The sequence below is a fragment of the Nematolebias whitei genome, chromosome 12, assembly GCF_014905685.2.
Source record: "Nematolebias whitei isolate Nwh7 chromosome 12, NemWhi1, whole genome shotgun sequence".
In the NCBI taxonomy this organism is placed as follows: domain Eukaryota; kingdom Metazoa; phylum Chordata; class Actinopteri; order Cyprinodontiformes; family Rivulidae; genus Nematolebias; species Nematolebias whitei.
In genome coordinates this window covers 38,273,504-38,288,017 of record NC_056509.1, presented here as the reverse complement: position 1 = coordinate 38,288,017, position 14,514 = coordinate 38,273,504, and the positions used below count along the sequence as shown (strand labels likewise).

Below are 14,514 nucleotides of genomic sequence, written 5' to 3'. Positions count from 1 at the left end.
CGGACCTCTCCTTCAGTCGGTTTATGAGCCAGCTTGGCTACACCTTCCAGAGCAAGCGGCGTGCGACAAACCTCGCCGCTCGCTCCGGCCTTCATTGCACTAAAGATCCATACTGCCCTGACTGCTCCCCGCCCCCCAGGAAAGACTAAAAAAATAATAATAAAATGGTAGCTGTTGTTTTCACTTCTTTTCTTTTCTCAACCCGCATATCTTCACAACAACGGCCATCGTATTTGTTGTTGTTCGTTTTTATTGTTTTACTTCGGTCTCCTCATCGTCGGGACCGTGTCCGTCCGCCTTGTCTTTTGTGGCCGTATTGTGAGTTTGCTAGGGGGGGGGGACAAAAGGTGGGGGACCATGTTTGTGCTAGAGACCTCGCTGAGTGGATGCATCGCTTGAGTAAGGATCGTTTTCTAAGACGATAACAACGATTTAAAAAGATATATATATATATATATATAAATGTGAAAAAACAAAGAAATCTAGTCTAAAAAATAAATTGTGGGTATAAAAATAAAGTCGTGTGCCGATCAGATTAGATTTCCATCCCGAGGGTCGTTTTTAGCGAGGCAGATTGACAAAGCAGAGACTCTCGCCTCCTGGACTACAGTTTTACAAATACTTAAGCCATATGCTTATTGCTGGCGGTGGGAAAAGACTTTTTCTGTTTGTTTTATAGGAAGCTAAACCCCCCCACACCTCCCAACGTTCAGCAATCGACTCCAGAGGTTTTGGCATACAGAGTTATAGGTGTCATAACTGTAAATTTACAGCATAACCTGCCTAAGTGAGTGTGCGTGGTCGTCTTTAACCCTCATTTTTTTTATAGATATGACTCATGTCGTGTTGCTCTGTGACGTCACACTTTTGAGAGCAGGTTCACCTCCAGTGGTCGAGTGTTTTATTTCATTTTAGATGACACAAACTGTTGTTTCTCAGTGTCGTTGCTATGTTTAAACCTTGTACATAACCAAGTTGAGAAAATGTTGGCGATGACTGCAGCGTCTACCCTTTTTTTTTTTTTTTTTTTTTGTCGGGGTCTGATCATTTCATTAAGTTTTTTAAGAAATTATTTAGGAATATGAATGTTTTCTGGGGGGGAGATGGAAAAACAAAGGGGTTTTACCTTCACTTTTCAGTATTACCCTCTTTTTTTGTTTGATTGTGTTGTTTTATGAGGAGGTTATGGCTGCTGTTGCTCCATGTGCGCAGTGGCAAACTTTTTAAATACAGATTGAACTCTCGAGCCTTATCTTGAATAACGCTGGTTCCTCGCATTCCCTCTTGGCACATTTGGGTTTGGTGTTTTTTTTTAACAAAAAGATAAAAGGATTTCAATGTGTTGAGGAAAGTAGTCATAGACGGGGTTTTGAGGTCATAAATTTGTATCTTATATAAGCCTGCTTTAATCATGAAAATTTTAGAGGAACAGTAGATATATCATTGTCAGACTAATGCAAAAAAAGGTGCATTTTTATGGCATCTTTGCATCGTAAGGCCCGGCCCGGCCGCAGGGCCTGCCGTAGTCTACCCCCGACCACAGCTGTTTGCTTTGAGCCGAGTGCCGCCTCGATGTGGGCGGGATCATTACATCAAAAAAATGCATGATATCATATTACAGTAGTCCCTCGTTTATCGCGGGGGGTTACGTTCCGGACATCCCCCCCAATCAGCAATAAGTGCAAAACCACGAAGTAGAAATGCCATCGATTTCTGAGTTGAACCAACAAACCAAAACAGTTCAGTCAACTAATAAATTTAACTAAACTAACGCAAAAGTTTATTTAGCAAGAGTTTTTTAATCAAGATAACTTGATAATGTTGATTTACTTAACATTTTAATTTGAGTGAGCAGTAATAACTTTTTACACACCGGCTCTGCAGAACACACGGCTCGGTTCCGGTTCCGCAGATCCACTCAGCCTTGATCCTGTTCTGGTCCGGTTCTGATCGGCTCTCTGCGTCCACTGAGCGCTGAAGTCACTATGAGTACTGTAAGAACCGTTCGGATCGGATCAAAACTTTCCCTCCAGCAGAAAGTAACTGCCTTCTGGGTAATGTAGTCCTTTAGATTGGTGATACATTGTAGGCATATTGAGAAAAAACTACAAAATGGCGTTGCTTTTTTCCTTGTCGTGCACAATTTTTACAGTATTTACAGTATTTAGTACTTCTCTTTGTTCTCTATATAATTCAAGAGCAGCAAAGACAGTGAGAGAAGCCAGAGTGCTGAAAAGATTAGATAACAACAGTCCAGCCTGAATGGACCCCAGGTCTCTGGGTTATAAGGATCAGGCTGCAAGTGGGCAGCAAATACGCAGAACCTGAGTTTGAACCCGGGCCGGGCCTTACGATGTAAAGATGCCATTAGCTGCTGCCCTCCTGCTGTGCCACTGGTGGTAAAAACTGTGTGATCTACAAAGAAAGGGCTACCTGACCTGGTAGGTGAGAACGTTTTGAATCAGACTGTAAATGTGTCATAAAGTGTCTTTTTCAGATTCCCCCTTCGTTGTTAGAGCGACCTGAAATAAAACATCTTTATTGTTTGTTTGGTTGGTTTTTTTAGGTTTTAATCATGGTTCCAAAGAAGGCAGGGAAATAATGTTCTCTTCTCCTAGCTGTGGTTTTTAGGAAATGAACACAATGAGGATTTAAACATGTTGTACTGGATCTGTCTATTTTTTTGTTTTTGTTTGTTTGTTTCCATTTTGTACTTCTCCTTTAAGTCCTAGCTACACAGCCATTTTACAACACAAAAAAACTTGTGCTGGAATAAAACATGAAGATCCTAACAGCGTGCGTCTTTTTATTACTATTTATTTTTCATTCTGTTTTTGCAGGCTAATGTTTCACACAAAGATCTAGTCTGGTTTGTTGTGCTCAAACTAGAGTGTCTATAAAAAAGTTTTTTTTTTTAAAAACCTGTAAATGAGCCGTGGTCAAATATAAATTGGGTTTTTGTGAAAACAGCCGGCCTCCAGTGATTACAGCTCTGACAGGAATTGAATAATCAACACCCTGACCTGCCAGTCTGCACTGAAATTGTTTGATTCACAGAATAAACAGAAACTCTGGCCGACGGTGAAGCGTCAGGTTTGCAGGAAAAGCCACGCGCTTTGAGCATAACAAGAATGGAAGCTGAGCAGGAAGTGAGCTGGAAAACGGGATTAAATATTCACTGAGCTTCACCAAAAACACCAACGGGCTAACTTGAGTTCACCTCAGTGTGTTAACAGAGCGGGTGAACGAGGTCGTCTATGGGCTGCAGTAAAGTTACACAGTCAAAAGTTAACAGCAATATTTTTGGTTTATTTAGCCTTTAATTTAAAAAAGATGGGGGTTTTTTTCAAAGTCATTTTCACCATGTTATTCATGCATTTATAAATGTCATAGTTCCACTTGTAAGTTAAATATTTAGTTAATAAACTAAATATTTAGTTCCACAAACAAGGTGTGCCTTTACGACCTATTGTTAGCATGATTAACTCTGTCACTTACAATGTTTCCAAATATCTGGTGTCTGTACTCATCCCTTTAGTTGGCAGCTCAGAACACCACATACAGAACACCATGGGCTTTGTGGATAAGGTGAGGGATGTCATCATGGAGACTGATGAAACAATGGTCTCTTTTGATGTCACATCACTCTTTACGTGCATTCCTGGTGATGATGCAGTAGAGGTGGTCAGTTTAAAATTAAAATCAGACACCACTCTGAGCAGCAGGACCACGCTTTCCACAGAACAACTGTGTCAACTCTTGAAACTGCCTGCAGTCAACCTACTTCACATATGGGGAGCAATATTATAGGCAGAAACATGGGTGTGCTATGGGGTCTCCAGTTTCTCCTATTGTTGCCAACCTGTACATGGAGGAGGTAGAAAAGAGAGCCTTGACGTCCTTTTCAGGGACACCACCAAGTCATTGGTTCAGGTACGTTGACGACACCCGGGTTAAAATCAAATCTCAGGAAGTCCAACATTTTACTGACCACATCAACTCTGTGGATAAATACATCAAGTTCACACGAGAAGATGTAAAAAATGGCAAGTTGGCTTTCTTGGACTGTGAGGTCTCAATCTCTGATAGAGGACATTTGCAAACTGAGGTGTACCGCAAACCCACCCACACAGACCAGTATTTGCAGTTTGACTCCCATCACCCTTTGGAGCACAAGTTAGGAGTCATCAGGACTCTGTACCACAGAGCAGACAGCGTCCCCACTAGCTCAGGAGCCAGGCAGAAGGAGAAATCCCACACAAGACAGGCTCTAGAGCAATGTGGATATCCTAACTGGGCCTTCCTGAAAGCAGAGAAGAAACCCAAACAGGACTCCAGTCAGCCATCAGGTGAAAAGGAGGAACCCAGACCCAGACCAGTAGTCATTCCGTATGTTGAGGGAGTATCAGAGAAACTGAGACGTTTATTTTCTAAACATAACGTCCCAGTGGCTTTTAAACCCCAAAATACATTACGGCAAAGACTGGTTCATCCCAAAGATCCAGTCCCCCGGCACAAACAGAGCAATGTTGTGTATGCTGTTCAGTGTCAGGAGGGTGATCAGTTTTACATCGGGGAAACTAAACAGCCACTGGCCAAAAGGATGGACCAGCACAGAAGATCAACATCATCAGGCCAGGATTCTGCAGTCTACACTCATCTCCAGGCCAGCGGTCACTCTTTCAGGGATGAAGATGTTCACATCCTTGATAGAGAGGAACGATGGTTTGAGAGAGGAGTAAAGGAGACCATCTTTGTGAAAAGAAATCGTCCATCATTAAACAGGGGTGGAGGCCTCCGGGTTCAACTGTCCCCCTCTTACAATGCTGTGATTGCTAGTATCACTCAGCCCTCTGTGAACAGTAAACAGCCATCAGTGTGCTAATGATCCATTGTTAGGCTGTTGGTCCTTCTTGAGCATGTGATCAGCTGGTTTTGGTTGTCAGCAGCAAAACTGGTTGATCCACCCTGAGAAGGTGCTATTTAAGAGACTGAGCTGAAAACAGCACCTCAGACTCAGGAAGTCTCTCGGATGAGAGACGAAACGTTTCTACATTTTTTTGCTTTGTTTGTTTTTTGTTTTTTTTGAATGTCCAGAGGACCAGATTGAACTTTTTTGGATTTTTCTACCTGGATTATTGAGCATGCATCAGGATAAATATTTAGTTGTTAATTAAAATGACAAACTAAGCATTTAATTTCTATGCTAACCATTTTATTCCTAAACTAAATATTTAATTTGCTAACTAAATAGTTAGTTAGCAACTTAAATATTTAGCTTGGACAATATATATTCAGTTTGGAAATTTAATATTTAGCTTGGAAATTAAATATTTTAATTTACAAGGCTAAATATTTATGTACTAAATACTTAACTTGCAAGTTAATTATTTAGTTAGTAAACTAAATATTTAGATGTAAATTAAATATTTAATTTCCAAGCTAAATATTTAATTTCCCAAATTAACTTTTAATTTCTAAGCCAAACATTTAAAACCATCCATCCATTATCTTTACCCGCTTATTCCATTTTGGGTCACAGAGGTCGCCGGTGCCCATGTTCTTTAGCAAATTAAATATTTATTTTGGAAATTAAATGTTTAATTTAGACCTAACTAAATATTCAACTTGCAAGTTAAGTATTTAGTTTATCCATCCATTTTCTTCCGCTTATCCAGGGTCAGGTCGCGGGGGGTAGCAGTTTAGGGAGGCCCAGACTTTCCTCTCCCCAGCCACTTGGGCCAGCTCCTCTGGGGGAATCCCAAGGCGTTCCCAGTCCAGTATTTAGTTAAGCTTAGTTTAAATGTTTAGCTTAGAAATTAAATGTTTTGTTAGGAAATTAAATATTTAGCTTGGACAATAAATATTTAGTTTGGAAATTAAATGTTTAGTTTTGAATATAAGTATTTAGCTTCGAAATTAAATATTTAATTTACATCCAAATATTTAGTTAACTAGCTAAATATTTAACTTACAATTAAGTATTTAGTTTGTAAACTAAATATTTAGCTTGTAAATGAAATATTTAGTTTGGAACTATGACATTTATAAATGTATGAATAACATGGTGAAAATATGACTTTGAAAATAAAAATGTTTCCTTTTTTTATGAAAGGCTAAATAAACCAAAATATTTCTGTTAATTTTTGACTGTAACTTTACAAATTACACCCCATAGTTGCCCACATAGAAAAATTAATCTCTAGTGTTACTTTCACACCCTCTGCAGAGGCACCGGTGCGCCTCCTCCGACACCTGTGATGGGCTGTTTCATGGGGCAACGCTCCCCGAGGAACTGGGTGTCACGCTTTGATGGTGAACACTCCGGTGATGGCAGCATCCCCTGAGCCAGCGAGGAGTGAAAGATCCAACAGGATGCGGCTGCAGCAGTTTTACAAAGTCACTTCTCCTGCTGGTCGACCTCAAATGGTTCATCTGGGGTCGCATTTAAGAAATAGAATGGCAAATAATTCTCAAAAAGACATAAGAGGAGATTTATGGATGCAGTTATAAGACTTGGAGGTAGCTGGATGAGGACAGAGGATGACTTGTTGTAGCGAGCCCTGAAGATGGAGCAGCTGAAAGATAGATTCTCATTGCATCCTGTTGGGAATGAGAATAATGATTGTATCATTATGGCTACTTTATTGTATAATTTTACTTTAAATTGAATAAATAATGCACTTAAAAGTCCATTTTATTCATCTTTCAGCTAAACACGGCCTGGAACTACTGTTGAGATGCGTCGCTGCCATGAGCGTCAAAATGACCTACGCTTTTAAAATTGTGTAGTTAATTGGTTAAATGTTTAATTTGGTGACTTGGGAATAAAATGTGGGTTTATGAGGTTTGAGTACTTGAATTCTGTTTTGTTTTCCTGACCTCAGTTTCAGCCTCACGGTCAGCAGAGGTGAGGAGGTTATTATGGGATGGAGCTGTCCTCTCTGTGTCTCTTGTGACCTTTAACTGGACGAGCTGACGTCAGAGTCGCCTCCAGCAGACGACCATCTCCATTGTCAGTTTTCCACTCCCTCCTCTTCCCACAGCTCTTCTGGCTGACATCCAAACTCCTCCAGCTCTTTGGAGGAGTGACCTTCGCAGAGGCAGACCGACGGGTTCGCTCAGAGGCCATGGCCAAGTAGAGGGAGGCTGAGATTATAATCTGAGGAGGGCCCTCTGAGAGGGCCACTGACAGAGGTCAGTTTATTCTGCACAGGGGCCACACATTTAGAGGAATCATCTGTCACTGAGAGGATTTGCTCCCCTCAGCTGTGGATTTTCCTCCTGAAACTAAAATAGACGTTGCTCTGCTCTTGGTTTGGAGACGGGGATCCAGACAAATGAGGGGAAAAAGGATCACCTTTCATGAAACTGATATAATCTTACATTGAGGAATGACAAAGAGATTGTGATTTTGCTCAGATTTTTATAATAATGCTACCTTTTTAAGGTCAGCATCTGTAAATTTATCAAACTACAGCTCTGTGGCCTATCAGCTGAGGCAGCCATGTTTAATCAGTTCTAGATGTACATCTACTGATTAGTTTTGGGGAGTTTCATTAAAATCCCATCTTGTGGTTCAAGGGATATTTTGCTAACAGATGGACAAGGTTGATTCCAACAGTTAATGCTAAGGTTTTACTTTTAGGTACAAATACAACACAAAATGTGTGTGGCTGTGGAAAGAGATGTCTGGGCCTCCCTGCTCAAGCTGCTGGCCCCGTGACCCGACTCCGGAACAAGCAGAAGATAATAGATGGATAGATGAATACATTTATGTTTAGACAGATTTGGATCTCATTTATAAAAGTAATCCCAGATACATTTGATTTACTACTGACACCGATCACATGACACAAGGATATATCTAAATTTAAACTGCAAGTTCATTTTTTTACATTAAAGCATATTAAAAGTCAATTTTCTCCAATAAACCATAATTTTGCTAGCTTTATTACGTGTGTAGCCATATACATAGCCGTATATAAATGAGTCCCCGTGGCTCAATGAGGCTAGCTTGTATAAATAAAGCTTGAATGAATGAATATTATTTTTAAACCTGCATTACCGTGTGTTTTTGGCTCCACCTTGTGGACAGTATAACAAATGTCACCTTCCCGCGATACTCTCGCGGTTCTCGGGCTCTTAGCAACCTCAGGGCTTGTTTCTTCCCATTGACCAATCAGGAGTTAGCATACGGCGAGCGTCAGCCAATCACAATCAGGCGTTTCGGCACCAATTTAAACCGATAGTCAATACACTTCCTGTTTCCGAAGCAACAACAACAAGCGACTGAAGCGAGCAAGTGACGCGGAATGCAAATATTTTGGCTTAAAAAAAAAAATCAGTTTAATCATTCAGATCGACATTTTCTTTGTCAAAAATCTGGATGGATATTCGAGTCGCTGGTTTAGTTACATGTTAAACCACACCTGAATCTCCGAACTGTCGTTAATTTCGTTAACGGAAGATGCCGTCTCGTGTTGAGGACTACGAGGTGTTGTACACCATAGGATCCGGCTCCTATGGACGATGCCAGAAAATAAGAAGAAAAAGTGACGACAAAGTAAGTACAAATATCTGAGAATTTAGGTACAAATAGCTGCAGATTAAATTACATATACCTGTAGATCAAGGTACAAAAACATGCAGAGATACAAATACCTGCAGGTTATGGTACAAATACCTGCAGATTAAGGTATACATACTTACAGATTAAGATACAAATACCTGCAGTTTAAGGTACAAATACCTGCAGATTATGGTACAAATACCTGCAGATCAAGGTATACATACTTACAGATTAAGATACAAATACCTGCAGTTTAAGGTACAAATTTCTGCAAATTAAGGTACAATTATCTACAGGTTAAGGTACAAATACATGCAGATTAGTGCACAAAAGCCTGCAGATTAAGAAACACATACTTACAGATTAAGGTACAAATACCTGCTGTTTAGGGTACAAATTCCAAGAGATTAAGGTACAAATACCTACAGATTAATGTACAAGTACCTGCAGATTAAGATACAAATACCTAGATTAAAGTACAAATACCTGCAGATTAAGGTACATTTGCTTGAAGACTGAGATACAGATACCAACATAGTAAATTCAAACCTTATTAAAGAAAATACTTAAAAAGATTTATAACATTTTACTTCTTAAAGTCACTAAATAGCCACAGAAAATAATGTTGTTCATTTGTTGTGAGTCTCTGTCATTTCCTAAATATTATATGCAGATTATCTGATATATATGATATATCATAATCATCATATCTGCTTATGATATATCATATATATATCAGATAATCTCGTCCAGTAATTTATGCATTTTCTGGCCTTTTCAGAATAAATTAAATCCACATGTAAATCAGAGTGGAGATAACAAAACTTCAGAACAAAACTCAAGTCTTGTTAATAAATTTTCAGCTGAAGTGCTTCTGTTGTGTAGATTCTGGTGTGGAAGGAACTGGACTATGGTACCATGGCGGAGAGCGAGAAGCAGATGCTGGTGTCAGAGGTCAACCTGCTGAGGGAGCTCAAACACCCGAACATTGTGAGGTACTACGACCGCATCATAGACCGCACCAACGCCACGCTCTACATCGTCATGGAGTTCTGTGAAGGAGGGGACCTGTCCTGCCTCATCAACCGGTGCATCAAGGAGAGGTAACCGTGCTCCGGTTCTGTGAGTGAACGGGTTTCTGCTCCCAGGGTCACTGGTTTGAATCCCTGCAGGCGTTATTTGGAGGAGCGGTTCATCCTGCGGGTGATGGCGCAGCTCACCTTGGCCCTGAAGGAGTGTCACAGGCGAAGCGACGGCAGGGCCACGGTCCTTCACCGGGACCTGAAACCGGCCAACATCTTCCTCGACGTCAAGCAGAACGTGAAGCTCGGAGACTTCGGCCTGGCCCGGATTCTGAACCACGACACCAGCTTTGCAAAGACGTTTGTTGGGACGCCGTACTACATGTCTCCTGTAGGTGCCCCGATGCACCCGGCATCTTGATTAAGGGAATAATTCTGATTTGTTGTTCAGGTCGGGTTTTGTTTATGAATTATGAATATTCATCACTTTTCCATCAGACTGGGTTTGTGCAACACGACTGCTTTCCAACAGAAAACAACCTAAAGTTTAATTTACACCCTCTGAGCTGAAACTAAATAAAAGCTAAACACACCGAACACAAGAATATGAGCCAAATAAAGCTAAACTGTGAACAGCTCAAAGCAGCAGAACAGTAGCTAAAAGCTAAACTTAGTAAGAGTACCAAAAAGCACAAAACAAATTGGTAAAAATGTAGCCAAAACCTCAAACTAGCAGAGCAGAAACTGAAAACTAAAGTTTGCTAAATTGTAGCTAAAGGCTACAATCAGCAAAACTTTAGCCAAGAGCCCAAATTCGGAAAAAAGTAGCTAAAAGTAAAACAAAAAAGCAAAACATAAGCTAAACAAGCAGAGCAAAAGGGAAAAGCCAAAAATGAGTAAAACAGTAGCTAATTTCTAAATCTAGCAAAACGGCTGCTAAAAGCTATAATTTGCTGAAATGTACCAGTAGCTATCAGCTAAAATCAACAAAACTAGCTGAAACCTAAAATCAGCTAAACTGTTTCCAAATATTAATATTATTAGGTAAGATCTAAAGACAAAACTATAGCTAAAAGATAAAATCAGCAAAACTATAGCCAAAACATAAAAGCTATAATTGACAAAATCTTAGCTAAAAGGAGCAAAGCAGTAGCTAAATGCTAACGGGAGCCTAAGGAGATAAAAGTTAAGTGAGTTCGCTGAAGTAGATTTTAAAGAGAAAATGTTTTTGAGGGGATTAAAGAGGCCTCGCATGTTTTAAATGTGTCATTTTTGTAAATTAAATATTTTGAAAAGTTACTAAAAGTATTAGCACACTGTTTTCCCTCGATCTGAATGCTCCGATAATAGAATAAAGTTTGAAAATATAGGTTGATTAAAAAAATAATAATTCTCACAATAATCTCTATTCTAACGTCTGCTTCAAGACTTCAGCTGATTTCTCCTGACTGAGGAAACTCTTGTCAGAAACCTTCCCTGATTCTGCTGCGAGTAACACGCTGACTACTCATAAATCGGCTAGGCGTGCAAAAAAAAAAAGCAGAAAACCCTTTAAACATGAGAAGAAACACCTCCACACATCTTCTACCATTTCTCAACTTTTCTCTCATCTTACAGGAACAAATCAACAGGATGTCGTACAACGAAAAGTCCGATATTTGGTCCCTGGGATGTTTGCTTTATGAACTTTGTGCTTTATCGTAAGTTTCCCACACATTTCCCTTATTTCAGCCGATTGTCTCAGCAGGTTTGACGGTTTCTCCTGGATTTGTTCCTTGTTCAGGCCTCCGTTCACTGCGTACAACCAGAAAGAGTTGGCAGAGAAGATCAGAGAGGGGAGGTTCAGGAGGATCCCATACCGCTACTCTGAGGAACTGAACTCTCTGCTCAGCAAAATGCTCAACCTGAAGGTTCGAGATGTTTAACTGTTCATGATGTTTACAGGAACTGCTTTAGTGCTGACGGAACATTGATGCTCTTTGATAACAGGACTACCTGAGGCCTTCCGTGGAGTCCATCCTCCAGAGCAGCCTGTTGAGCGACATGGTCGCCGAGGAGCAAAGGAGGGCACAGGTGCGTGCCCAGAGGAGGTCTCCGGACTCTGACTGTCCCCCACACAAGTCGCCCGAACCGTCTCCCCCAGGTGCAGAGCTCAGACTCAGAGAGCAGGTGCTGCGGGACAGAGAGCAGGCCCTGAAGGACCGAGAGCAGAGACTGGAGAGTAAGACGTCGCATGTCAGCTTTTACTGAGCCACACTTGTCGCTGTTTTGGTTCAACTTTACATAAAGCTTGTGTTGATGACTCTCAGCTACTACCACCTCAAACTTAAGCTCACTTTTGTAAAATCGAGTTGCAGCTGTTTTATGTTGGCTAAGTTCAATTAGCTGTGGCGACCATCTTGATTTGGCGTGACTTCAAAAGTTAATCAGTTGTAAATGCACATCTAATGATTTATTTTATTGAAATATGTTAAATGATTCCAAGTATATTTTGCTAACAGGCAGGGTTGATTCAAACGGTTATCGCTATATTTCAACACGTTTTTTCAAAAACTGATTTGAATTAAAGCAGCTTTCATATTTTCTAAGATCAGTTGAGTTATTTCCTGAAAGTTTTGCTGAAACTTGTTCATGGCATAAGACAGGAAAAACATTTTCACCTTTTGGCTGCCAGCAATAATGAGCCTAAAACAGTGAGTACTTGAAAAAAAAAATAAAAATAATAACTTTCTGTTAGAAATCATTGATGCTGAAGAGCAAAGGTGAAGGTAACTCCTCAGCTGCTGAAATCCTGAATGAAGTCTGAACTGGACCAGAACCTTACAACATTCAGACTTTGAGACTTCAGTTAGGAGAACTTGTGAGCGACTCTGAACCATCTGTCGTAGTTTAAGGTTGAAAGTTTAAATTTAGTATTTCATTAAATAAACGTGTAGCATCCCAACTTTATCAGAAGCAAGATTTTACCACCGACCTGCAGCCTGGATTAAAAACTGCTAAAACTTTAAAATGTTATTTGTAACTTTTTTTTTAAATTTTTTTTTTACCTAAACAGCTTTTTTTTGTATTTGTTCAAATGCAATGGTTCCCAACACTGGTCCTTGAGGAACACCATCTTGCATGTTTTAGTTGTTTCCCTGCTTTGACACACCTGATTTGAATGAATGAGTGCTTACCAGGCTTTGGCAGAACTTGAGGAAGTAATAAAATCACCGAATCGGGTGCGTTGGTGCAGAGAAACGACTAAAACATGCAGGATGGCGTTCCTCAAGGACCATGGTTGGGAACCTCAGAGTTCTTGTTTTAATCCTAAATGTAATTCTGCATTCTGCAGCATAATTCTGCTGTTTTATGGTAATCTTAAACTAGGTTACTCTGGTACCGTCCGAGTGTAGCTGTGTAGTCAGAACAGCAGGTTTGTTCACGTTGCATCTTACAGAATCGATTGTTGGCCTACTTCCACTCCCACAACTCCTGGCCGACTGTTGGTGTTTACATGCTGCAATGCAAAATACTGCTAAAATAAAAAGTAATTTCTCCCCTTTTTTTTTTATTTTTTTACGGCAGGGCGAGAGCAGGAGCTGTGTGCTCGTGAGCGACTGGCCAACGAGAAGCTTGCACGGTAAAACAGTTTTCAGAGGAAACGGATCAATCTCTCACTTGACCCCCTGTTTTTCCTGCACATTCACAACCACTTGTTCATTCTTATCTGTGCTTTCAGCGCAGAGAGTTTGCTGAAGAAGTACAGCCGTCTGCAGCAGCAGAAGGACCTGGCACAGATCTATGGCGCAGACATAGGTATGGGAATCCGACGGGGACATTTGGACTTTCTGAATCGAGACAGGCACTGAGACAGCTGCGGTTTTATGTGTGAATTAGTCTGTGTGGAGTTTTAACAGATGAAATCAATTTTATTTGTGTGATCATGTAAATAAAGTTTTTATACACCAGTGTTGCGTTAATTAAAATAAAATGTTTGCATTTTAGAGGCTCCATCTTGAGCTGTAAAACGTCTCGTCCCTGCAAAGACTGCCTGATCTAGATGACGCTCAGCCTGCTCTTTGCTCATCAGTCATCTGACTCTTTGCTCTGTTTGCTGTAGACTTGGAGAATCTGTCACCTGGAAAGAAGAAGGTCCACTTCGCCAGTGAAAGCAAAGAGAACCTGCAGCTGTACGGTCAGCAGAGCGACACGTCACAGGAGCTCATCTTGAGGAGACTCCAGGCTGCCAACCTGCGCGCCAAAAAACTGAATGAAATGGAGAAGATGTGCCAGTTCAAAAGCAAACAGATCCTCGGCATCCGTTGATGTCACACAATGTCTGACTGTGAAAGTCTTGAAAGCCTTAGAATTAGATGTAAATCTGTTTTATAAGACTAGCGAAGCATAAGTGTTTTATTTAGTTGTAAAGTGTGTTATATATTTGTGTGTGTGTGTGACCTATACAGGCAGCTAATGTGATTCAAAGTTGTGTGTATATTTTGCTATATTTATAATGAAAAGGCAGAATATTTTTAGGGAAAACACCTGAATTTACAGAAAACTATTCCTAATGATAGCTAATGTGATTCAGTTTGCCATATGTGGCCCAAGACACAGGTTAATAAATTTAATTATAAAGACCGTCAGTGTTTATTGTTTTTTACATTAATCATCACTATATATTTTTTATTTTATTTTAAACAGAAGACTTAGGTTTATCAGAACTGCACTGCACAGACAAACTTTGATCAGGATCTGTTCCCACCAGGGGTCATCAGTTTCCTGTTCAAAATTTGAATATACAGTACAAGAAAATTGCTCACACCAGGAAGTCATTTACTGGGTTGATAAAAATGATTGGAAAGGACATTTTTATTGTTGTTTAAAAAATTATATATATATATATATATATATATATATATATATATATATATATAT

General features: G+C 40.1%; 1 protein-coding gene across 1 annotated transcript; it reads left to right on the top strand.

Moving 5' to 3' along the window:
* Positions 1 to 8,470: 8,470 nt before the first annotated feature.
* nek2 (NIMA-related kinase 2) lies at positions 8,471 to 13,902 on the top strand. Its single transcript, XM_037685549.1, has 9 exons — positions 8,471 to 8,566; positions 9,458 to 9,675; positions 9,745 to 9,985; positions 11,212 to 11,294; positions 11,378 to 11,504; positions 11,584 to 11,815; positions 13,162 to 13,216; positions 13,316 to 13,392; positions 13,697 to 13,902. Exons 1-9 carry the CDS (start codon positions 8,471 to 8,473, stop codon positions 13,900 to 13,902), a joined length of 1,335 nt encoding a protein of 444 aa, XP_037541477.1.
* The last annotated feature ends 612 nt before the right edge of the window (positions 13,903 to 14,514 follow it).